General features: G+C 38.1%; 1 protein-coding gene across 3 annotated transcripts in view; it reads right to left on the reverse strand.

Moving 5' to 3' along the window:
- The window catches only part of SEC24B (SEC24 homolog B, COPII coat complex component), an 81,261-nt gene that overhangs the window by 38,486 nt on the left and 16,667 nt on the right, over nt 1-26,108 (reverse strand). For 2 of the 3 annotated variants that reach the window (XM_027543853.1, XM_027543855.1), the window contains exons 3-4: nt 16,183-16,356; nt 7,580-7,684 (exon numbers count right to left, since the gene is read on the reverse strand). In XM_027543853.1, the coding sequence (XP_027399654.1) occupies nt 7,580-7,684; nt 16,183-16,356 (279 nt within the window). The remainder of the gene's footprint in view (nt 1-7,579; nt 7,685-16,182; nt 16,357-26,108) is intronic. The other variant, XM_027543854.1, reaches the window with a different exon arrangement.

Consider the following 26,108-nt stretch of genomic DNA (forward strand, 5'->3'; position numbering starts at 1 on the left):
TGACTGGTGAGGCCTTGCAAATAGCTGAGAAAAGAAGAGAAGCTAAAGGCAAAGGAGAAGAGGAAAGATATACCCATTTGAATGCAGAGTTCCAAAGAATAGCAAGGAGAGATAAGAAAGCCTTCCTCAGTGATCAATGCAAAGAAATAGAGGAAAACAATAGAATGGGAAAGACTAGAGATCTCTTCAAGAAAATTAGAGACAGCAAGGGAATATTTCATGTAAAAATGGACACAATAAAGGACAGAAATAGTATCAACCTAACAGAAGGAGAAGATATTAAGAAGAGGTGGCAAAAATACAGAGTAACTATACAAAAAGATCTTCATGACCCAGATAACCATGATGATATGATCACCCACCTAGAGTCAGACATCCCAGAATGAGAAGTCAAATGGTCCTTGGGAAGCATCACTACAAACAAAGCTAGTGGAAGTGACTGAATTTCAGTTGACTATTTCAAATCCTAAAAGATGATGCTGTTAAAGTGCTGCACTCAATATGCCAGCAAACTTGGAAAACTCAGCAGTGGCTACAGGACTGGAAAAGGTCAATTTTCATTCCAGTTCCAAACAAAGGCAATGCCAAAGAATGTTCAAACTACTACACAATTTCACTAAACTCACACACTAGCAAAGTAATACTCAAAATTCTCCAAGCCAGGCTTCAATAGTACAACAGTACATGTACTGAAAATTTCCAGATGTTCAAGCTGGATTTAGAAAAGGCAGAGGAACTAGAGATCAAATTGCCAACATCCACTGGATCATCGAAAAAGCAAGGAGTTTCAGCAAAACATCTACTTCTGCTTTATTGACTACACCAAAGCCTTTGACTGTGTGGATGACAACAAACTGGGGACTATTCTTCAAGAGATGGGAATACCAGACCATCTTACCTGCCTCCTGAGAAACCTGCATGCAGATCAGGAAGCAACAGTTAGAACTGGACATGGAACAACAGACTGGTTCCAAATAGGAAAAGGAGTACGTCAAAGCTCAATATTGTCACCCTACTAATTTAACTTATATGCAGAGTACATTATGCGAAATGCCAGGCTGGATGAAGCACAAGCTAGAATCAAGATTGCCAAGAGAAATATCAATAACCTCAGATATGCGGATGACACCACCCTTACGGCAGAAAACAAAGAAGAAATAAAAAGCCTCTTAATGAAAGTGAAAGAGGAGAGTGAAAAAGTTGGCTTAAAACTCAGTATTCAGAAAACTTAAGATTATGGCATCTGGTCCCATCACTTCATGGCAAATAGATGGGAAAACAATGGAAACTGACAGACTTTATTTTGGGGGGGCTCCAAAAATCACTGCAGATGGAGACTGTAGACATGAAATTAAAAGACGATTGCTCCTTGGAAGAAAAGCTATGAACAACCTAGACAGCAACCTAGACAACCTAGAAAGCAGACAATACTTTGGCAACAAAGGTTCATCTAGTCAAAGCTACGGTTTTTCCAGGAGTCGTGCATGGATGTGAGCTGGACTATAAAGAAAACTGAGGACTGAAGAACTGATGCTTTTGACCTGTGGTTTTAGAGAAGACTCTTAAGAGTCCCTTGGACTGCAAGAAGATCAAACCAGTCAATCCTAAAGGAAATCAGTACAGAATATTCATTGGAAGGACTGAAGCTGAAGCTGAAACTCCAATACTTTGGCTACCTGATGTGAAGAACTGACTCCTTGGAAAAGACCCTGATGCTGGCAAGGCTGATGGCAAGAGTAGAAGGGGACGACGACAGAAGATGAGATGGTTGGATGGCATCACCAACTCAATGGACATGAGTCTGAACAAGCTCTGGGAGTTGGTGATGGACAGGGAAGCCTTGCATGTTGCAGTCCATGGGGTCACAAAGAGTCAGACATGACTGTCAACTGAACTGACTGATTTCAATGAATACTGAAGACCCTCAAACTAATACTGTTCTTAGTGGCATTGGTATCATTTTACTTCCTTCACAGACCCAGTATATGTACTCAATTTCTAAAATTTTAAAAATATACTAAATATGTACTGAATTTAGTTGGAAGATATTTACTTTTTAAAATAATCAAATAGTAGTACATCAGTTAGTGAGAAAGATAGATTGGGGCTTCCCTCAGTGGTAAAAGAATCAGCCTGCCAATGCAAGAGAGATGGATTCAACCCCTGGTCTGGGAAGATCCCGCATACTGAAGAACAACTAAGCCCACATGCCACATCTACTGAGCCCGTGCTCTGGAGCTCATGAGTAGCAGCTACCGAGCCCTGCGCTGCAACTGCTGAGCCCGTGATCCACAAAAAGAGGAGCCACCGCAACAAGCCTGTGCACTGCAACTGGAGAGCAGACCTCCTCTCTGCAACTAGAGAAAAAGCCTGTGCAGCAGTGAAGACCCAGCACAGCCAAAAACAAATAAAATTATCAAAAAGACAGAAAGTCAGATTGAACTCTTTTAGAGATTTTCTTTGGCAAGGGGTGTTAGGATGGTGGAGGAAAAGGGAAGATGTTGATCAAAGAAGAAAATCTTCCAGTTATAAAACTTCTAGGGACCTGGGAATCTAATGTATAGCACATAATGATTATAGTTAGTAATACTGCATGATACACTTGAACTATTAAAAAAAAAAAAGGAATTTTCTTTGGAAGTTAGAAATAAGTCCAATACTGTCCTGTTCTTTATGAGTTGACTTAACTTGTTCTATGTCAAAATGCAGCATTACCTTTTAAAATAACCAAGCCAACCAAAAACATATTCTCTCTGAGGTCGTGCCTGGCACTGAATAATTAGTCTGTGTGAAAGTCAAGTAAAAACTGACCAGCACCTTAAAACTCATCATGAAAAAAAAAAAGTTTTTTTCTTCTAACATTATTTACAAAATAAAGCATCAAGCTGTCACATTATGGGAGAGAACTTCCTCTTGTCCTCCGGCCTCTTCCCAACCCGAAAATTCCTTAGAGGAAAGGTGACGGGGCGTATGGGGAGCAGGTGACAGAATGTTAGACAGTGTCTTCCAGGGACTAGGGCTGACACTGGGCTTTGGCTTTTTACCCCCCGCCTCCTTTTCACTTTATCTCACTTCTCAATTTCAGTTCACTGCTTGTTACTTTTCACTCCCATTTTCAAGTTAGTATCCCTTACTAGTACAGGTATGACGGTATTTGTCCACCAAAGGTCCACTCTAGCACTAACAACTGAAGGAGAGAATATCTGGAACTGAATAAACTTAGTGAGGAATTTAAGATATAACCATTATGAGCAGCTTGCTATCTGCTTTCTTTAAATTTAAGTTTATTCTCTAACAATTCTGAACTTTCACAAGCTTCCAACAAAACATAAGACTGTCTCCAGTACAAAATCCTATTTCAGTTTCCAAGTATGCATTTAACAAGGAAACTTGAAAAAGGAAGCCTATTTGTAGCATGTAATTTTAAAGATATAATTAGATGGTTTAATGTAAAATCAGAACTGAAATTAAAATTTTCTTTTAAATCTGAAAGCTTTGGGAAAAGAAATGAAAGCTTTAAAGAAATACCCCCGTACTTGACTCCTAGACAGACACACTGTCAAGCAAACCATAAGCTTTAATAAATGAAAAGCTAAAATAAATGGAGAGTCACTTTAACTGTAACTATAAAGAATATACACGGGCTTCCCTGGTGGCTCAGACAGTAAAAAATCTGCCTCCAGTGCGGGAGACCTGAGTTGGATCCCTGGGTTGGAAGATCCCCTGGAGGAGGGCATGGCAACCCCTCCTGTATTCTTGCCTGGAGAATCCCACGGACGGAGGAGCCTGGCGGGCTACTGTCAACGTGGTCGCAAAGAGCTGGACATGACTGAGTGACTAAGCACACACAGCACAGCATAAAGAATATTAATATTATGATTTCCAAACCTGTTAGTTGATATTTTACTACTGCTTAACAAATTTTTCCAAAATTGGAGCATAATTTCACATGAACTAAACACACAAGAATCTAATGATTATAGGAAAAAAACACCACTGAAACACTTAACAAATAGAACACTCCAAATTCTCTACTTCTTAGAGCTACTTATATGTAACCTCCACACCAATTTGAGGCACTTTCTTTTACCATTTTACATATGGAAAAATACTGTAACTGACCAGGACTTTTAAAAAATCATTTTAAAGCTAAATTTCCTTTCTATTTTTTCTTTCCCCTCACTCAGAATGTCCCTTTAATTTGAACCAACAAAAACAGGATTTTTATTTACAAACCATAAGGAGATAACACCAGCATCCTAGGAAAAATGTCCATAATACAGTCTTATTTTATTTTAGTATGAACAGTGAAAGTCACTCAGTCATGTTGACTCTTTGCGACCCCATGGATTATATACAGTTCATGGAATTCTCCAGGCCAGAGTACTGGAGTGGGTGGCCTTTCCATTCTGCAGGGGATCTTCCCAACCCAGGGATCGAACCCAGGTCTCCTGCATTACAGGCGGATTCTTTACCAGCTGAGCCACAAGGGAAGCCCTTATTATCCTGCTACACAATAAAAAGGCAAAGGAGGAAGACAATACTTAAGCAACACCACGGTGAGCACTGCATGTGCTCTTTAGTCCCCTCTACTTCAGGGCTTCATGTTCTCATGAGGAGATGAAGACTACGCTGTTCATACCTCTCAGCAGACAGAGAGACCTAGTTTGAGGCAAATGCGTTGTTTACATCTCAATCAACTCATCTGCAAAATGGAGCCAATTATCTCTGCATTGCAGGATTGTAGGGAAGAATAAAACTGAGATAAGAACATGCTCTCAACATTATTAATGACAATTAATTTTTAGAGAGATTTTAGCATTTGCCAGACACTGTTCTAAGCTCTTAACAGAGAACACCTTCAATCCTCAAAACAACCATGTGTAACTGTTACTATTATTCTCCACTGACAAGATGAGTAAATTGAGACTCAATGAGTTTAAGACTTGTCTAACTTTAAAACTTGTCTAAGGTCACAAAGCTAGTAAGTGACAAAATGGGGGTTTGAATCTAGAAGAAATGATACAAAAAGCCACAGCTTTAGTTAAATAATGTAAGGTGACAGGAGAAAAGCCATAAATGCTAAATCTTTTTGATTTTCTGATTTTTTTCCATCAAAGGAAACAGGATTTCCAACCAACGCACCTAATTGTTCAGCAGAACAAAAACAGGGCAATTTAGGCTGACAACATTACACAAAGTAACACATTTTTGAACTGTGTAAAATTAGGATCATAAGATTAAAAACTGAGACAGTTGTAGGATCTGAATAACACATGCATTAAATAATTAGAATATCAGGGCCTGGGAGCAGTGGCCTATCAGCAGCAAGGGCCATCAATTACACTAAGATCTTGGTTCCTAAAATGCCCTTCTCCACTACAGGTACCAGGACTGAAGGAAATGCAGCCGCTCAAACACAAGATGAGCTAGGAACATCTTAATGAGGACTTAACGGACTTAAAATAAGTGCTTAAAGATTCATGGGAACATTTTTAAAAGACAGCTTGAAGGAACTGCTGCTGGCCAGGTTGAGGACAAAATGCTATCAGAATAACTAATGACAGTAATGGATTATTATCCACTGAATAAAACAAGAATCCATGAGTCATTATAAACCCAAAGAAATCAGTAAGGGAGAAGAGAAAGCTCTTCTTCACAGTGAAACCTGAACTCATAAACAAAGAAGGAATGTTAGAACTGGAAAATCTCCGAAGAATGTTCAAACTAATGTAGGCTAGTTTAATAAAGAACAGGATATTTATAATAGTATCAAAGAACTTCCCCACAAATTACTTACTAATTTCAAGGCAAAAGAGAAGTACCTTTACAGTTGAGAAATCTGGCGGCTGCTGCTGCTGCTGCTGCTAAGTCGCTTCAGTCGTGTCCGACTCTGTGCGACCCCATAGACGGCAGCCCACCAGGCTTCCCCGTCCCTGGGATTCTCTAGGCAAGAACACTGGAGTGGGTTGCCATTTCCTTCTCCAATGCATGAAAGTGAAAAGTGAAAGTGAAGTCGCTCAGTCATGTCCGACTTTTAGTGACTCCATGGACTGCAGCCCACCAGGCTCCTCCGTCCATGGGGTGCCATTGCCTTCTCCGAGAAATCTGGCAGACACCATCTTAATCAAGTCATCAAAGTTAATATCATCAATATGGGAACAAATCAGCGCCTCTTGACAGGAGGCACTGAGAACACAATGCTTCAGTGGTAATCTTGCCAAAAATGTGTGATTTCAATTTAATCAAAAGTCAGAAAAATAAAGGAAGGTTAAGGGACTGTTGTAGGTTGAAGAAGTCTAAATAAATGGCAACTAAATTCAACACCATGACCCTGGATTGGATCCTAGGCCATGGAAACGGCTATAAAAGATCTTATTAAGACAACTGTTAAGATCTGACTACAGACTGTATAACAGATATTAAGGTAACAGTGACTGGTTTCCTGATAACTATATTATGTTTGTGTTACATAAGACACTGTCCTTACAGTCAGTAAATACACATTGAAATATGTAGAGGTAAAGGTTCATGGTATCTCCACCTTACATTCAAATGACACAGGAAAAAATGTATATAGCGAGGATGAGGCAAAAATGGTTTATCTTGGTAAAGTATATATGGTAGTTTCTTCCACTCTTCTGTAAGACTGAAATTATGTAAAATAAAAAGCTACCAAAAATTCATAAAGATAAATGGGTATCTGGATTTTTAAGGGAAGAAAAAAATACCATCCTTCTGGAACCCTTAACTTTCACCCTGCCCCCACAAATCATGCATAAGGATTTGAATGTTTAAAAAATGCAAAGGAAACAGAAAGCTCTATTTAAACAGACTGTTTACAGAGCAAATCCTTCCACTCAGTTATAAAGATAACAGAGAATCGTGGTCATGTATAACTTGAAAGATCATCACTTATTGATTCAGTCTTAAAATATTAGAATTAACAGAGCAACTGAACTACTTAAAATTTAGCAGTTATACTTATCAAAGGTAGAAAAAGATATTAAACAGGCTGCAACACATCATCGCATGCACAATTCCTTCCACTAGCAAGATGTGAACTTCTGCTTCATGAAGTAGGAAAACAACTACAAATATGGGGTCTTCAAAATATATGACAAGACGGGCCACAAAAAAAAGACCTCAGAGAAACGCTCTCCAACTTTTATATCAGTTTTATAAAACCCACATGATTCATTTTGATTATCCCAAAGTAGCATGCAAAGCAGAAAATAAAACATTCCTAAAAGGGTGCTACAGCAATCATCAGCCAAAAGCATCAGTCAGGACTCATTCTTTAGCATGTGGCATGAGAGAAAATAAACTTCTGAAAGAAGCAAGCACTCTGTCATCATGAAAAATGCATTGTTACTTACAAAATGGTAAAGGTGTCCAAAAGAGGAAACACAAAACAAATAAGCAAAACACCTCCAGTGACCCCCACCTTCTATAACCCAAACCAATCTATTGAGCTAAATCTGCAGACACATTGTTTTAAGGACGAGTAAGACTATGGACATAAAAAGAAAACTTGAGTAGGAAAAAGTTCAAGAACTGGGGTAAAGCTAAAGCAGACCTGCTTCCTCATCCTCCTCCTCCTCTTCCTCATCATCGGAAGTTGATGACAAGGGAGTTGGTGCGGAGCTAGCTTGATTATTAACATATTCACCATACTGCATGCCTGTAAAGTGGAAAGCACAAACACAAGAGTCAAACCAACAGGAAAGATGAGAAATAAAATTTTGACATTGCATCAAAAGTGAGAAAGAACTCTGACATTCCAAAGAACACCCCAGCATGCATATTAATATTAGCTAATTTATAATCAAAACTGAAACTGTTAGAAATCTCTGCGAAGCAGTTTAGTAAAAGCAGCTTTAATATGAACTAGTTTAAGTGTAAAAAAAAAAAAAAACCACCATGTCTGACATCAATAATATTTAGGAAACTCCACCGATATTCTCTGAACATTTTACTGAGCTCTACACATGTTTACCTCCTTTGACCTTGGGGCCCTTGTAGTATACTTCCTTTGGGACCATGTATTCTTGGTGAGCAGTGATCATTTCTACTGAAATGAATTTATACAGCATACAACACACATACAAATCCTCAGTACCTTCCTTCTGCTAATGCCACCCTGATGGTAACTCAGTTCTCATAACGGAAAAAGAATGACAGTTAAAGAAAAGAACTGTATCTAGCATAGTTCTCTGCTCAGAGGAGATGCTCAAAAGAAAAAAAAAGAGGGGGGGTGCTTATTAACTGTGGTCCTACAAGTGAGACAATTAAAGTGAATTTTCAGAGACAGCAAATCATCTCAGTTATCAGCCTACTGCCTATATGTGAGACTGAATTAAGTGAAGGAGACTGGTCTGCAGTGGGAGATACAGCAAGAGAAGGCAGCCTATGGAAAAGGCACAGCTGGTAACTGTACAATACCTCCCTTTCAAACAAAACAGCTGGCTGCGTATGTTCATTATTGAATTATTCTAGCAAAATCAGGACAAAAACTAAGATCCACAAAATTTTTAAGAGGGAAAATTTTAAAAACACACACATATATATATATATATATATACACTTAAAAATACATACTCTTCATAAATAAGAATAAACATCCTTACAAAGAAAAATCTTGGAGCTCAATTTCAAAAAGAAAAAAAATAACCCAGAAACATAACGTGGATTTTCAAGAACATGTCACAATATTCGAAGTACAATGAAGCCCTGCCTCACTAAAAAATCACGTGGTAGTCCTCTCATGCTCGTTTTTTTTTTTTTTTCCCAGGTGGCCTTCCTAATTAGCATGGAGAAACATAACTCATGTGTATAGTAAGAAAGTTAAACTGTATATGAGTAAAGCTTTGATCCTCATGACTAAAGACGTCACTGACAAATCTGCTAGCTTTGCTGAAATATGTTTTAAATACAGATAAAATGGCAGTTATAACAAATTCACCTGAAAAAGTAAAAATCAGTGCAAAGTAAGTTCAGGCAACACAAAAAATAAACTTGATACCTTGAAAGACCAAATTCAGAGTGGCAAGTTCCTCTAATAAAAGCCTAGTTAAAATGAAAATTTGACTAATATTAGACTTTAGGTTAAATAGACTAAGAAGTTTATATTTAGACATGCTAACAGTAAAAATATTTTATAGAAAAATTCAATTTAAGGACTTTTTTAAACATGAAATACTTTCTCAAAACCCCAATTAGCACTGCACTTTAAAAAGTACAAGTATGTGTATGTATATAATAAGAAACAAGAGAGAGAAGAAAACAAGAAATTTCTATCTACTGTACTAAGGTAAGGCCAAAAAACAGGAAGAAAATCCATTTTTTTCATGACTGTGTAGACTGCTGATTTTGTATCTAATCAGAGGAGTCAAAGCATAGGGCAAAACTATATGTGTTATAAGATAAATATTTTCCTCTTTTTCCAGATTTACTGAATAAAAACAGGTTTCACGTATTACTGGGAAAATATCCAATGCTGAATTGGAAGCAAAAAAAAAAAAATTTTATAGAGCAACTACTTAATGCACGGAACAAACCTAAAAATAAGATGGAACAGTAATATTATTTATTATAATATCATTTTAGATCAGTCAATGGTTGTCAACATACTATATTAACTGAATGTCACACAACATATTTAATTTTACTGTCCTAAAAAGAGGCAATCTCTTTTGAGAAGTGCTAGAGATGAATGTATCAATATTTAAGCTCTTTCCCAATTATGACTCAATCTACTCTGAATTTAACCTTTCTTTGCTCGTTTAACTAAACTTTGTAAAAAGTTTAGGAATACTAATGGTACAAGAATATAACATTCTATTTAATCCACAGAAGAATGGTAAGAAAAACAATCAGTCCAGAAAACTGGAAACGGAAAACAACCAGAAGAGCAATCACTCCATACTGAATGCCCTGCTCTAGACTGCACACAGTACACTGTAGAAGTGCACATGGCCCTCCCGCCTCAACCACCACCACCACCACCACCACCACACAAGGAAGCAAAGCCGCATTCCTATTTCACTGTCAGAGCTTTCAAGATATAAATCTAGAAAACCAAGAGGGAGAACACTATTTCACAGACTGAATGACATGATAAAGAACCTGTTACTAACAGGTCCCCAATATCTTTAAAAAAGACATTCTCTTTAAACTACCTGTCATTAAAGTATTCTCTTCAGAGAGTTGGAGTTGCTTAATAAAGGGCATCTCTACTGTTCCCTAGATACAGTTACACTGGGAATAAATAAAACCAGTCTAAAGAGAAAATAAATCCCTTGGGGAGGCTAGCTTTTTTAAATTCAAGAGCTCAGACTTTTGAGCGACTGTTACCTTTCCTAACCTAGTCTTCTAAGCACATACACTAGAGAACTTTGCAAGGGTTCTCACGAAAGAATGGTTTTTACGGGAATCACTTTCCACAGTACTTACTTTCCTGTACTTTATCCATCTAAGAAAGCACCTGTGTTAAGAACAGACTTTTTCTCAACTTATAAAGGAAACACATTCCCTTATCCTAAATCTTAATATAAGAAAGTTTCCTCCTTCTTTAAATGATTAATCAAGGCACCTTAAATCTAGAGACTTTCTTTTACCTTCCCATACATGCTTCAGTTAAAAATTAAACATATTAGCAACAGGGTTGGCTTTATTAATTCAGAAATATTGAAAAGTAGGGTAGTGGGAATAATGATTTATTTAATGATTCTGCACGTATGCAGGACCCAATCACTACTATCAAAGAAGCCACTGCTTTTCAGAGTTCGATGAGAACAAAGTAAAAACAGTAAGAAATATTAAACAGACAAGCAGCAGGACATTATGGATAAAATGGGGTCTCTGAGTTCAATTCCAGGAAATACCACTTACTAGCTGTGTGTCTTTGGGCAAATTACTAACCTCTCTGTTCCTCATTTATATTGTCTGTAAGACAGGGCAATGACTATCTCAAATGGTTGCTGGGAGGATTAAATGAATTAATATATTTTAAACCTTAGAATGGAACCTGAAATACAGTAAATACTACACAAGTATTCGCTACAATCACTATTGAACTTCAAAACATGTTTTTGTGTATATTTAAATGAAAACAATTATTTTCAACTATTCTTAATACTTATCCCTAGGGCAAGTCATTAGAAAAAGAACCTTCCACCAATCTGAGCAATATTTTGAGTAATGCCAGTTCCTTTAAAAACAAGTAGAATATTTTCTAGGACTACCAGTCTTTTTCAAGATACACTGGATTCCTCTCAAAGTCTATGAGATATTCAATAAAGTACTTTACAACACATTTTATCATAAAATATTTATAATAATTATAACCATTTCATATCTCCTTCTATTTTATACAATATTTACTTCCTTCTACCTTCTTTTAAAACCAACAACAAAAAATTTATTAGCGGGTAAACCTATTAACTGGGCTTTCCAGGTGGCTCAGTGGTAAAGAATCTGCCCACCAATGCAGGAGACATGGATTCTATCCCTGGGTCAGGAAGAACCCCTGGAGGAGGAAATGGCAACCCACTCCAGTATTCTTCCCTCAGAAATCTCAAGGACAGAGGAGACTGGCGAGCTACAGGTTCATGGTGTCACAAAACAGTCATACACACCTTAGCAACTAAACAACAATAAATCTATTAGTACTTAGTAGTACATATATGTATATATATTTTATAAAACACATATACATACTACATATATATTTGTACATGTACAAATTTTTACTATGTCTGATGAAATTAATGGAATTATTTTTAACTTTTATGCATGATTCCTATATACTAAAAAAAATGTCAAATAACAGAGTTTGATAAACACTAGACATATATTTGGGGCTTCCCTGGTGGCTCAGAAGATAAAGAATCTGCCTGCAAATACCCTGGAGAAGGGAATGGCAACCTGCTCCAGTATTCTTGGCTGAAGAATTCCATGGACAGAGGAGCCTGGCAGGCTACAGCGTGGGGTCGCGAGCTGGATGTGACTGGAAGACTGACACTATGCATGTATTTTACCACAGGAATACAATGTTTTTTAAGACAAGCCTGGCTTCACAAATAGCCTAATATTAGGTACATATTACAATGCTTTGTTTCAAATTTGGCAATGAGAAACAGCATATTGATTCACTGTCTAGTTTTTATGCTGCTGCTGCTGCTGCTAAGTCGCTTCAGTCGCGTCCGACTCTGTGCGACCCCATAGACAGCAGCCCACCAGGCTCCGCCGTCCCTGGGATTCTCCAGGCAAGAACACTGGAGTGGGTTGCCATTTCCTTCTCCAATGCATGAAAGTGAAAAGTGAAAGTGAAGTCGCTCAGTCATCTCCAACTCTTGGCGACCCCATGGACTGCAGCCTACCAGGCTCCTCCGCCCATGGGATTCTTCAGGCAAGAACACTTGGAGTGGGGTGCCATTGCCTTCTGCAGGCTAGTTTTTATAACTTACTATAAAAAAGAATAACTTTGACATTTAAACTTGACAGCTTTTAGTAATTTTGGCTTATGAGACAGAAGATGAAATTTATTTCTCAGTGGAATTATGATACCTCCTGAAACTTTAGGAACACATTTCATTGGATTAAAAATTAAATCAGACTATTTGACAAAGAATAAAATGTGCCTCACTGGTTTGAAAATGAGGACTGCCTTTGCCAATTAGGTTATGCAGAGATACTACCTGTGAGATAAAAGTATGTGATATTATACTGCTGCTGAGTCGCTTCAGTATAATTAAATTTACAGTATTTTGAATAACTGCTAACTCAGTAAAACAAACATCTCTCTAAACCTCAACTTCTCTCTTCTATAGAAGAAATATATGGTATGTCTGCTTCACATGATGATCAAGTGAGACAATAAAACCTAAAGGTATTTTTAAACTGTAAACTGCTACATGAAATAATGTTACCAGCTATCTACAACTGGGAAAATAAGCTCAGAAGGTTAAAAAACCTAAAAGAACAATATTACTTTAATAAAACCCTTCCAATACCATTCCTATCTACCTTACATGAACAAAATTTTCTCAGTAATTATCTGTACAAAAATAAACAACTATAAATGACATTTTTCTAAAATTTATCTTATTTTAATAATGAACCATATGCAACCCAGGTACAGAAAGCTATGGTGGGGAGGAGGGAAAGCCATTAACTTCAATGAAAGATGTATTTCCAACGAAAAGGTACTTTCCATTTAAAAAACACCAAAATTCATAATGTTTATTATCTTCACCAACTAGAAACTCAAAATAACTGTATTGATAGAATAATCAAGAAGAAAAAGTGTTAACGCTGAGACACCTGTGGTTATAGACAATAACACAAATTTTAGAACTTCATATGCATATATATTCATATATGCATATATATATAGTAGCAGAGAAGCATGATGGGAGTGTTAAAAAGTTTCTAGCTTAAGTATATATTTTTACTACATTCAAGAGAGGAGATATGATATTAAGAAGAAAAAGGAAAAATGTAAACTTTCTAATTGTTAAAGAAGGGCTAATTTCACTATTTTTTTTAAAGGATGACAGACTTCATCCCAGTGGATACAACGAAAAACACAACATCTTTGTTTTAAAAGTCAATATATGCAGTACACTGAAAATTATATAACTGCAAGTATTTAAACTTCTGGTGAAAAATTTTAGATGTCGATCTAAAAATGTTCAAGTAGTTCTAGTTTCCTTCAAAAAAATTTTAGGAGGTACGCAAGCAAAAAAGTCTCTCCTCTAAAAACCAGTAAAAATTGCTGAGAGAATAACTAAGAAAGGCTATCTCTGAAATACTGGGAAAAAAGCACAACCTAAAGCTTGAGAACTATGTTTTATCTGGCTGGCTTTCTGAGGACTTCAAGCCTGGAGGCCAGGTATCTCAGACAGCTCTGAGGGGCTGTTCTGAAGGGGTAAGGGAGGAGCCAGGATATACAGAGGTTTTGGGGACAAAGACCAGGCAGGTGGAACATCAAAAGATCACCATTAATTAAAGAAAACCAGTTAATGGATGTAGCTCTTTTCTACGTACGGGAAGACGCACCGAAATCACTCCTTTGATATGCACCGCCTCTATGGAGGCCAACGTCCAGTTCTTTCCCTTTCCGAGCTCCCTCAGGCACACCGCTGCAGCGGTTTAGGGTTAGGTGGTTTAGGGTAAGGCAGCAGGTGGCCCCACTGCCTGTCCTGAATTCCCTCAGGGCTGACTGCTGGCGGGCAGCTACAGTGCCTCGGTGGCTGCCCCATTCTTTGTTATACAGCAGGCAACATTGTTCATTCACAAGAGAAAAAGACTAATCTCTTTCAAGTATCAATATTCAAGAAGTCGTATCAGACCCAGAGCATACCGTACACAGCTGTGGCTACACAACTGCCACAAGTATCAGGCCCACAAACCACTATGTGCACAGCACGCCTGGTGCCAGAGCTCACACAGACCTGGGTGTGTTCCAAACCTATCCAAAGGCAGAGACCTCTCAGTAGCCAACCTTCTACTTCAGAAAACAGAACAATAAAAGCTGCAATTCAAATGTCTCCAGTATTATCTTTTCTGTTACTTATTCAAGGAGCGTTATCTTGAGTAAGATAAGAGCGTAACAGCTGACAAAAACAATAATTCAGCCTCATAGAGACAACACAAGATAGGAAGGTGAGTGTTAAAGATCTTTCATTCTACTATTCCCTAATTTATAATCTTGAGCAAGTTACCTAATTGCTGTGAATGTCACTTTTCTCATCTGTAAAACCAGGATGTCTACCTAGTAGAATTGATAAAGGGATTAAAATAAATTAGTGGGGGCAATGTAAAGGGCCCAAACAAGCAAGATATGTAATATCTGGAAGGTGGTCACCAATGGTTAGGAAACACACCACTCATTTAGTTAGGGCTCCTGCTACTGCTACTGCTCAGTCACTACAGTCGTGTCCGACTCTGTGCAACCCCATAGACGGAAGCCCACCAGGCTTCCCCGTCCCTGGGATTCTCCAGGCAAGAACACTGGAGTGGGTTGCCATTTCCTTAAGTTTCTTCTACTCATGATAAGTAAAACTCTCCCAATAGTCCCTCACTTTGAAGGTAAATGCTGTAATAACTAGATTCTATTCCTTATTGGGAAACAATGGACACACCCTTTGGTGCTGCAGTTGGCTTTTCTTAAAAAAAAAAGAGTAAGAAAATCTATAATGTACAATCCAATCAAATGATAGTTAAGCCTCTGCTGACCACAGGAACACTTAGCAGGTAAGAGCAGTGAGACAAGTCGAAGGATTTATGTTGCTTTTCCCAAGTTTCAAAACAAAAAAGGGTTCTTCAGACTCAAGGTGACGGGTTGTCATCACACAGTGATACAGTGCCTAAAACATTACTAATGATTATGATGGGAACACAAGGCACACATCCCCCAAAACAGTTCTCTCTCATCAAATGAGAAGTACAGTATATTAACCTGAAACATCAACAGATCTCCAATTTTAGCCAGACAGAAAATAATCAAGAATACTGCCAAAAGAAAAGCCAGTGTGGGGAGACAGGGTTAAAAGAAGACTATTAAACAAGCAAACAAATAAACCACATTGTTTGTCAACAAGGCAATAGTGTGGCTTACAATTTCATTTTCATCCTCTCATTCTCAAAACTGGGTCAAAAGTTACTTTCTATTAATTATAAAGACAAGCAAAGAAGTCATCAAAGAGGATATGTAAATTCACTAAAGAAGGAAATCTTGGGTGTTTTATCCTAGAAGAAACAACAATAATCTATAAAAAAAAAAAAAAGAAATGAAATGGTCCATAATAGAGGGATGATTAGTAAATTGTAATACACTGACACAATGAATTAGTCATCACGATTACAAAACTATACGACATATATGGAGAACTGCATAATTTAACACATGTAAAAGCAAAATACAAAATATTATGTAAACTGATTACAATTATATAAAATACATAACAGATTTAACAAAATTCTACAATATATAAAATCAAACAGAGGCTGGAATATATTAAAACATAATCATCTGAATAGAAACTATAAATTATTTTTTCATATTTTCTATAAATTATGGTTATTCCGTTTGATTTTTTAAAATGACCTATTTGAATTAGCATGTACATATACGTATGTATGTACTATACCTAGTATAACGTATTTCTCAAATACCTTTCTGCTGTAATAGCTCTGACGGCTGTGTAACGGAGGCCACAGGCTCCACTGGACGATTTGCTGCAGGAGGCATTCTAGTCGACGAGGCTCCTGACACAACAGTGGACACTACTGGGCTGGACTTGGGAGGCTGAACATTTTGCATTACAGAACAGGACAAGGAATCTGCAACTGAAGACAAGAAACTGTTTCACCCACGGCAATAAGCTTGAAATACATTAAAATATCAACAAAACACAGTTTATCTGAAGTTCTTGTAGAAACTTCAGCAGCATCACATTTATCTGGTATGTCTCTATCTAGGAAATAACAGGTCCAAAGAAATGATTTCCAAAAAAACGAAAAACTTAACTCACTAAATGTTTTAATAACGTTTAACGGCAATTTTCCTGAAACATGCCACAAGCTTCCAAACCTTCTTAAACAAAATGAACCCCAACGATCTTTACTAAAGATCACTATTATTAATACGGACTATCGCACTGTGCAGCAGTGTACCTCAGATGATAGAGGTGGTTTGCGTCAACAGTGATGTAATTTGTGAATCATACAGATGTTTCCAGTACTAGCTCTGATCCCATTTTGTACTGTAAACTGCCACGTCTCATTTGCTGTCTCTAGTCAGATGCCCTGTCTCACAGGTAGCTACGTAAGGTTCTGAGATTAACATTAGGTTGGACTTCTGGAGCAAAGCGCATGTGATTCATAGTCGGTCTCTGACAGCTCCAATTGCCCGACCTGCAAGATCATCTTCAGCCAACCAAGAGATAATGGACAAACCTAAAATGACAACCTAGGTGTTCACTGGCGGGTGAATGGACTTTAAAAATGTGGTGGATCTGGATATATACACATGGAGATATGTGTGTGCATATATACGTGTATGTGTATATACACACACATACAGTGCATGAATGGATACAGAACATGTGGAAATAAAGAAAATACACACACATACACTGGACTATCATTCAATCAGAAATTGCAGGAAATGCTGCCATGTGACAACGGGAATGGACCCTGAGGCCATTATGCTAATTGAGGTTAAGTCAGAAAAATAGTGTATGGTCTAATTTATATATGAAATCTAAAAAAGCCAAACTCACAGAAAGTTTTGGTTACCAGAAGCAGGGAGGTAAGGAAAATAGGGAGATACTGGTCAAAGGGTACAAACTCTCAGTTAGGAGTAGGTTCTGGAGCTAATGTACAATAATGGTGACTATACTTAAAAACACTGTTATAATATACTTGAAAGTTCTTAAGACAGTCTGTCTTAAATGTCCTCACCAAATACACAAAAAAGGCAATTAGGAGAGGTGACTAACCCTACTATGGTAGTCATTTTGCAATAAATTTGTATATCATTATGCGGCACATCTTAAACTTACACAACAGTATACACACACGTACAGACAGGTACGTATGTGTATTATATGCACGATGTGTGTATGTGTATATGCTGCTGCTAAGTCGCTTCAGTCGTGTCCGACTCTGTGCGACCCCATAGACGGCAGCCCACCAGGCTCCCCCATCCCTGGGATTCTCCAGGCAAGAACACTGGAGTGGGTTGCCATTTCCTTCTCCAGTATGTGTATATGTACATGAACAAACTCAGGTCTAAGACTGAAACAAATGTAACAATATATATAGTAACAGAACAAAATGTGATATATTTCCCAAGAGTGTACAAATGATACAAATATGAGGAATGGGGAAAGAAGGAGGACTGTGGTCTAAATGCACTGACTGCCACATTATTTTTAGTAAGGACAAACGTCACTGTGAGAGACACAGTCAGCAATATTTTTCAGTTCCTCTCATTAAGAAGTGGGAACCTATTTTCCCACTCCCTGAACTGAGGTTAAACTTTCGACTGGCTTTCACCAGCAGAATGTGGCAAACGTAATGGTGTACAAGCTCAAGACCTCAGGTTTTGAGAGGCACTGAAGCTTATACCTTTCTGCTCTTGAAATGCTGCCCTGACCCCGTCATGTAAGGAAGCGGATCTGGTCAATGTGGAGAAAAACCTAAGTACTCGTGTGAACAGTGGGCAGCAACGGCCAGACATGTGAGTGAAGCCTAGGATCTTTCAGCCCAGCCAACTGTCAAGCTAAATGAAGTCACAGAAGTCTAGGAAAACAAGCAGAGGAACTGCCCAACCAACCTACAGAACTGTGAAAAATAATAAATAATTCTGGTTTTCAACTAGCATTAGATAACCGATAAAATCATTCAAAATGTCAAAGTAACAAGAGTGATGAGTATATTTAACAGTACAAGGCAAAAATTAAGAAAGATATAATCACTTAAAATCGAGTGATAGAGAAAAGGGGTATAGAAAACAGTAAATATACTAATTTTACCTTTGCTCATATGAGAAACTAAAAGACACTGTATAAAAATACAGAAAATATTTCTGCCTCTGGTAATGGTGATGTAGGTAATTATGACTAAACCTTCTAAGGAAGATAACTTTAAAAACTATATTTAAAAAGATTTTCTTAAAATCACCAAAAATCTAACATGACATAAACTAATCTCCGGGGAAAAATCTGTAAGAAATTGAAAACTCAAGAGAAATAAGCCCAACACTCAGAGCTGCTTTCACCCTGTGGATATCTGTCGTAAACCAGATGTGCCGTTCTTGGTGGCCCTGCAGAGTGTGGAAAATAAGACGTCTCCCACAGCACACCCAAGATAGGGCGCCTGCTACGGCAGCCCGTACCTTCACGTTTAGGATAGTACCTGAAGAGTTATAACCTCAGGACCAGGATAAACCAGGAAGCCAAGCCTTACAAAAGCCAGCAGCTTTGATTCAGAACATCTACACAGTCCACTACACTAGGGCCTTAGACTGGGATGAACGTGATCACAAGCTGGCAGTTCTTGGAGGAAACTGGCAGAAGGAAATATAAATCCTCTCCGGAGAATGATTCCATCACCCTGGGCCTCTAGATGGTCCCACAAGTAATTTTTCAGGAACAAAATCCCAAGTACCAAGTCGAAGAGAAGTAGTTCAGGTGTGTACAGGGCCCTCTGTGTTCTCCAGGCTCCAGCTTGATACATGGTATCATCCTGCTTACAGTCCTTCAATATTCTGCCAGTGCTCGAGGGTGAAGACAAAACATCTTATCCTGAAAAACTTAATGTGGTCAACCAGGCCCTGAATGATCCCAGCCTCCTCCTGGTCCATGGTCCTCCTCTAGCTTCATAGTCTTTGAGTCCCTTGAACTTGCTGTGCTCTCTTCCATTAAAGGGAATTACACGTAAGCCCCTTTAGATGTAACAGACTTTTCGCTTTAATAAAATAATTGATACAAATAAGTCTATGCCTTACATATGTGTATATAGTTATAAAATCATAATAAAACGAATACCCATGAACTCAGCATCCAACTGTGAAAAGAAAGCGTTTCCAATATTGCTGACGCTCTTGGTGCACTCCTCACAGAAGGCATTCCCTTGCCTCCCTCCTGACTGTGTTCACTAACCCCTTGCTTTTGTTATTCAATAGTTTACCACACAGATAAGTATCTCTAAATATTATTTCTGCTTGCTTTTTAACTTTATCACAATAGCATATTACATATATTCTTCCATGAATCCTGCATTTCCAGGATTCATTTGTGTTAATGAGTGCAGCTCTATTCAGCAGTCCATTGGAAGGATATACATGATTTATCCATTCAACTACAAACGGACATCAGGGTTCTGATGTTTTCATTTTCACATGCAGTACTACAGGAACACTCACAGACCTGTCCCTGGTACACACGTGTGGTTTCTCTGGGGTGGAGCTTCTCAATGCCTGCGCCACAACTCCCAAGTGTGCAGCTACGCAGCAAGGAATGAGAACTCCCTTGGCCCCAGGGGCAGCCTGTGGGAAGTGAGCTCTTTGGCCAAGGGAACAGACTAGTCTTTTTAGCTCAGAATCCCCAAAATGTCATTTCCTACTAGAACTGCTGCTGCTGCTGCTAAGTCACGTCAGTCGTGTCTGACTCTGTGCGACCCCATAGATGGCAGCCCATCAGGCTCCCCCATCCCTGGGATTCTCCAGGCAAGAATACTGGAGTGGGTTGCCATTTCCTTCTCCAATGCATGAAAGTGAAAAGTGAAAGTGAAGTCGCTCAGTCATGTCCAACTCTTAGCGACCCCACAGACTGCAGCCCACCAGGCTCCTCCATCCATGGGATTTTCCAGGCAAGAGTACTGGAGTAGGTTGCCATTTCCTTCTCCAATGCACGAAAGTGAAAAGTGAAAGTGAAGTCGCTCAGTCATGTCCGACTCTTAGCGATCCCATGGACTGCAGCCCACCAGGCTCCTGCATCCATGGGATTTTCCAGGCAAGAGTACTGGAGTGGGGTGCCATTGCCTTCTCCATCCTACTAGCACTACACATCTAAAACAGGAAGTGGTGTTTTGCTGCTGCTGCTGCTGCTAAGTCACTTCAGTCGTGTCCGACTCTGTGCGACCCCACAGACGGCAGCCCACCAGGCTCCCCCGCCCCTGGGATTCTCCAGGCAAGAACACTGGAGTGGGTTGCCGTTTCCTTCTCCAATGCATGAAAGTGAAAAGTGAAAGGGAAGTCGCTCAGTCGTGCTCTAGGGCCTCCTTATTCAAACTGTACTCTATAGGGTACCAACACCTTAGTCAGAAACTTGACAAAATCTTTAGGCAGGGCCACACTAGCCCTGGTGAATCAAGACCTGCATTTTAACAGGACCCTGGGTAACTCATACACACAAAGTGTGAGAAGAACACTTCTCTAGAGGACACAGAAGTAGGATAGCTGTGTTCTAGAGTATGGTCACCTTCAATTCCACTAATGCCGAATGTCCCTAAAATATTGAAGCAACAGATCCTCTGACAAACAGTGTCTAAGTTTTTTTATTCCACATCCTTGCCATGACCTGGTGTGCTCAGTCTTTCAAGGTTTCCTCATCCTGACACTAGGTATAAGTAGTTTTCCCATTCTAAGCTGCTTTTCCCTGATTGTTAATGAGACCGAGTATGTTTTCGTTTGTGAAATGCCTGTTTGTGTTTTTTTCTTGGTTGTGTATTTTTCTTTTTCTTATTGATCTTATGTGTTATTTGTGTAATTTTGGATAAAATACTATAAATTTTTTTCTCCCAGTTAATGGCAAGTAAAGTTCTTAATTAGAAATTAGTAAAACTCATCATGCTTATTCTTTATGGCTAGATAACATTATATGTAGTGTCCTTCAGAAATTCTTCCCTACTTGAAGGTTCTTCCACATTTTCTCTGAAAAGTTTTGAAGTTTTGCCTTTTTGCATTTAGACACTTGTTTTATCTGTAATCTATCTTATACATGGAAAATTCATTCTTCAGATTGCAGCTCACATATCAAATATCAAGGAAAACTTTGCTAAGCTCCACGACTAACAGGCCAGATGTACCTAGAATACTCTTCACCAAGCACCATAAATCTCTGCCTCATGATACTTAAATGACAATAGCAATTTTACATTTATTTGCATTTATTTGGATAATGTTTGCCTTCCTAAGAAGATTACAACTTCATGAGGTATGGCATCAAGTCTTTTTATTTGCTATTTTATCTCCCAGCACTAAAATAAATGCCTGTCACATAGTTGGCTTTCAAATATCTGTCAAATAAATGAAGACAAGTTCCACAAATATTAAAGACCACCAAAAAAAAAAAAAAATGCCAGAAAAAAAAAAAAGAAAACTACCCCTTTCATAAAGAGAATGTGACAGATGAAATATGGTATATGTAGCGACAGAACACAATTCAAAAATAAACCGTTTATCTATTTATTTGTTGGCATTAAGGTAGTTCCCTTGTTAGTTCTTAGCAGCTTCTCAGTAAGTGTACATACAACTCTGTTGGAACTAGGAAGAGTAAATTCTCAACTAATAACACCACTACCCATTCAAGCTGTTCAAACTAGAAAATTTTAAGTCAACTTCTATTATTCCTTTTCCTTCATAAACCCTATCAACCACTTCTTGAAATCATCTCTTGCCACCTGTCTTCTGTCTAAACGAATCCCAACCTGTGTTAGCATCCTTCATCTAGATAGTTGTAGCTAACTCCTTCCTAGTTAGTCTTGTCTCCAAGTTCTTCCTCTTCCAGTTCACCTACTGCACTGCTCACGGGAAGACCTAAATCACAAACCTGACAGTCACCACTGCGCTTAAAAACTTCTGATGGCTGCTGATTACAGACAGAACCAAGCTTATGTTTTTCCTTCGCCTCATCCTTTCCTCTCATCTTCCCAATGCCACAGCCCAGCAGAAACTGGGAAACTGAGACACCAGAAAAGGAATAACCGATAAAACCAAGTTTTGAAGGAAGTGGTCATAAAGATGCACGTTTTACCTTCTGAGCTTAAGGGAGTAAGTATCGAAAATCTTCAGGCAGGAGGTACAAAGGTGAGAAAAGACAAGGTTCAAGAGTGCCTGTGAAAAACTGGAGGCGTGTGAGGGGCACAATCGTTATTATCCCACAACTCTGCAGGCTCAACACACGTCCCCGAAGAGGAAATAATCTCTTAACTGTACTGTTTGTACCTCCAATGCAGTTTTCTAACATTTCCAACTTGATTTCTTTATCCAGAGAGTCACCTCCTAGTATCTACTTTGCTCTTCCTCAGGCACATCATCACCTCAAGATGACAAACATATATTAACATATCAGGGATTACACCTTAGTATCATGTAAGTTGTAGATTTTTACACAAGGATTTTATCAAGGTCTATTATTATTTTTATGAGTAGATTTGTAAAAGTTTCTTTTTTTAAAAAATAAAATTATACTTGGTAAAATAACATTAATCAGATACTACTATTTTACAATATTCCAACAAGATGTGATCCTTGTTGAGCTTGTATTATTCAACCAACTTCACCTCAAACTAGGAAAGAGCTTCTGAACCTTGAGAAATTTACCTATAGAGACAGTTAAAAAAATATTTAATGGCCTAATGATACCTTTTAAACACTAGCCAAAATTTCACCCTAAATTAACTTAACATAGCACTCAAAACATACATCACCATGTTTTTAACAAAAATAATCTGAAATTCTAGTGCTAAATTATATTAATGTGCTTTTCTAAAATAAAGAGGCAAATGAGATAATGTTAAAATGTCTCTTTTATTCCACATTTCTGAATATGAACTCAATTGCCTAAAAGTAACAGCTTGTATCAATCACTGTGTTTTTGATAATCACTTAACTCAGGTGGTGCAGATGGTAAAGCATCCGCCTACAATGCAGGAGACCAGGGTTCGATCCCTGGGTTGGGAAGATCCCTTGGAGAAGGAAATGGCAACCCACTCCAGTACTCTTGCCTGAAAAATCCCATGGACAGAGGAACATGGTAGGCTACAGTCCATGGGGTCGCAAAGAGTCGGACACGACTGAGTGACTTCATTTAACTCAGGTTATGCTTTTGGATCTCAACCCTTCATGAATTGCTGAAGTTTAACTATATTACCTGAAAATGAAGCTAATATAATCAAGTAATAAATGCAATCATTGTTATCAATTACTCAAAGATTAGTTTTCATACAAAACCATGCTTAATATATAAGATTCCTACTTTGACAATATAATTTAAGTGTCCAAAGCAATTAAACTGCTTGTCTTTCTAGAAAGTTACAATCAATATACCTATGGTTCCCAAACCTTGTACTTAGGTACCCAAGTTGCCCTTGCAACAAACTCGCAGTTCCAAGGGATGTTTTAAATTTTCCAAGAGAAATCAGTAACATCTGTCAGAAAACCTTAAGAACTATTACTATGATATAGTGTGGGGCACTGGAAAAAAGTACAGAAACATCAACTGAGGAAGTTTAGGAACTTCTGTAATACTGAATTTTAAAGTAAGTTTTAAAAGTAATCTCTTTCTTTTAACATGATGACAAGCAATAGGCCATATTAACCTGAGATATATCTAATTTGTCAACTTCTGAACTACAATTAAAGTCATTTACCAATCTAAGGGGGGGAAAACCCACTTCTTTACACATTAACTTCTAAAATTATATTTATTATGGCTTTCATAATATAGTATTACAATTAAAACAATGGAAATACACTCCCTTCTCTTTGCCTAATGGACTAATTACTAGTCATTCAAATAGAAGGTAATTTTGTAATTCTCCTTACTATTTATTCAATATTTTTTTCAATAGTAGGCCCTTGCCAATAGGTATTCTACTCATAAGCCAAGTGGCCCCACTTTTTTCAATCCTACATCTTAATATAAATTCATCCTATCTGGTCCTATTCCCATCTCAGAAATAAGATAGGAATTACCTGACTTTCTTCTTTTTTTTGGTCACAAAAGTCATAAAATCCTTAGGTCAGAGGGATCTTAGATAAGCTGATCTGTAAAAGGATTGCTGAAAGGAAAAAGAAAACAGGATTTCTATGGGACAGAAAGCCCTGGTTCCGAGATGGGCAGACTGAGAGTCAGAAGCAACTGAGCTTCTTCCAGTACTCAGGACTACAGGCTTTCCTAGTTTGTAAAGCAAAGGGACAGCACTAGAATTCGGATCTGTTACCAGACATCACTCAAGAGCCAGTCAGAAATTCAGATTCCCAAGACTACCCTGGAGATTATTCTATTCTAGCTCAGTCAGTTGGGTTTGAGGGATTCTATGCAAGGGATTCTGGTGCAGAGCCAGATTTGGGAATTGTGACGGATGCTTCAAGCTGACTTACCTAAGACCCAGTCAATGCTAACCCCTTTTTTCATGCCTGTCTCTACCATGGAGGCTCCAAAGCGAATTATTCATTTTCTGGCCTTCCCTTAAATTAGACATGGTCTTTTAAAACAGCAATGGCAAATGACACAGAAAATGAAGCCTGTCAGTGCCACGAACCCATTGTCTTTCCTCTCCCTTCTTTCTGCTTTTAATTTTGACAGGTACATAAGTTATCTTGTTTCTATAAACCAACATACTAAGGATGGCAGAGAAGACAAAGAGGACATCTGGATCAGCATCTGCCTAGACTTGTTGACTCCTTGTTATGTGAGGAAAAAAACACCTTTTCTGTTTAAACCACTATTAGTTGCTTGTAACCCAAGGTGTTTCTAAATAACAGCACTGAAAGAACAGGTGATCTCAAATGTACAGCTCAGATCTAAGATTCTAAAGGCCTAACTTTAAATAATCTAACTGTCTAGGGAAGGATACTTTTCTACAACATCCTTGACATGTGGCTATCTGGACTCTGATAAACCATCTAGAGACATTATTCAGAAAACTATCACAGATTTCCAGTACTCATTCTTTTCATACTGTTTCATTCAGTTCAAGAGCAGATTTTGTTAAGGTCCAAGTGACAAGATGAATTAAAGTGAGTGTATTTTATGCAAAACCCACACTAAATAAACTACATATATAGCTTGTGTACATAACTTTCTTAAACAAATAAATTTAATCATATCTTAGTCTAGGAAGGTGAGAAAGACTAATTACAAGAGTATTCTTCATGCATCTTTCTCCATCTTCACTGTCCTTCATTCTAACTTATCTATCTGGGGCTGAGAAAGCATCAGCTTTAAGGTATAGGAAACATATCTTCTGTGAAAGTTGCAAATAAGGGTTCACCTCACCAGTTTGGTATTTCAGGCCATAATTTTTTCTACAGAGAACTGGGGCTATGGCTGGAAGAATAACTGTCCCAAAGCCAAACTAATATAAAAAAGAAAGTAGCAGCTAACAAAACATATCCTCAAATGGACTTTTCCACTGTGCCCTATTCCTAACTCACATTAAAGACTACTATAGCAGAGGCAAGAAAACGTATCAGTAAACACCAACTGAGATCCTCCTCGGGGCAAGGAACCACGCTATACAAGGCAGACGGTCAGGTGGCTAGCTGTGAACAAATGAAGGGGAAGTGTTCAAGGAGATGCTGCAAA

Source organism: Bos indicus x Bos taurus, chromosome 6, assembly GCF_003369695.1.
Source record: "Bos indicus x Bos taurus breed Angus x Brahman F1 hybrid chromosome 6, Bos_hybrid_MaternalHap_v2.0, whole genome shotgun sequence".
Lineage (NCBI taxonomy): Eukaryota > Metazoa > Chordata > Mammalia > Artiodactyla > Bovidae > Bos > Bos indicus x Bos taurus.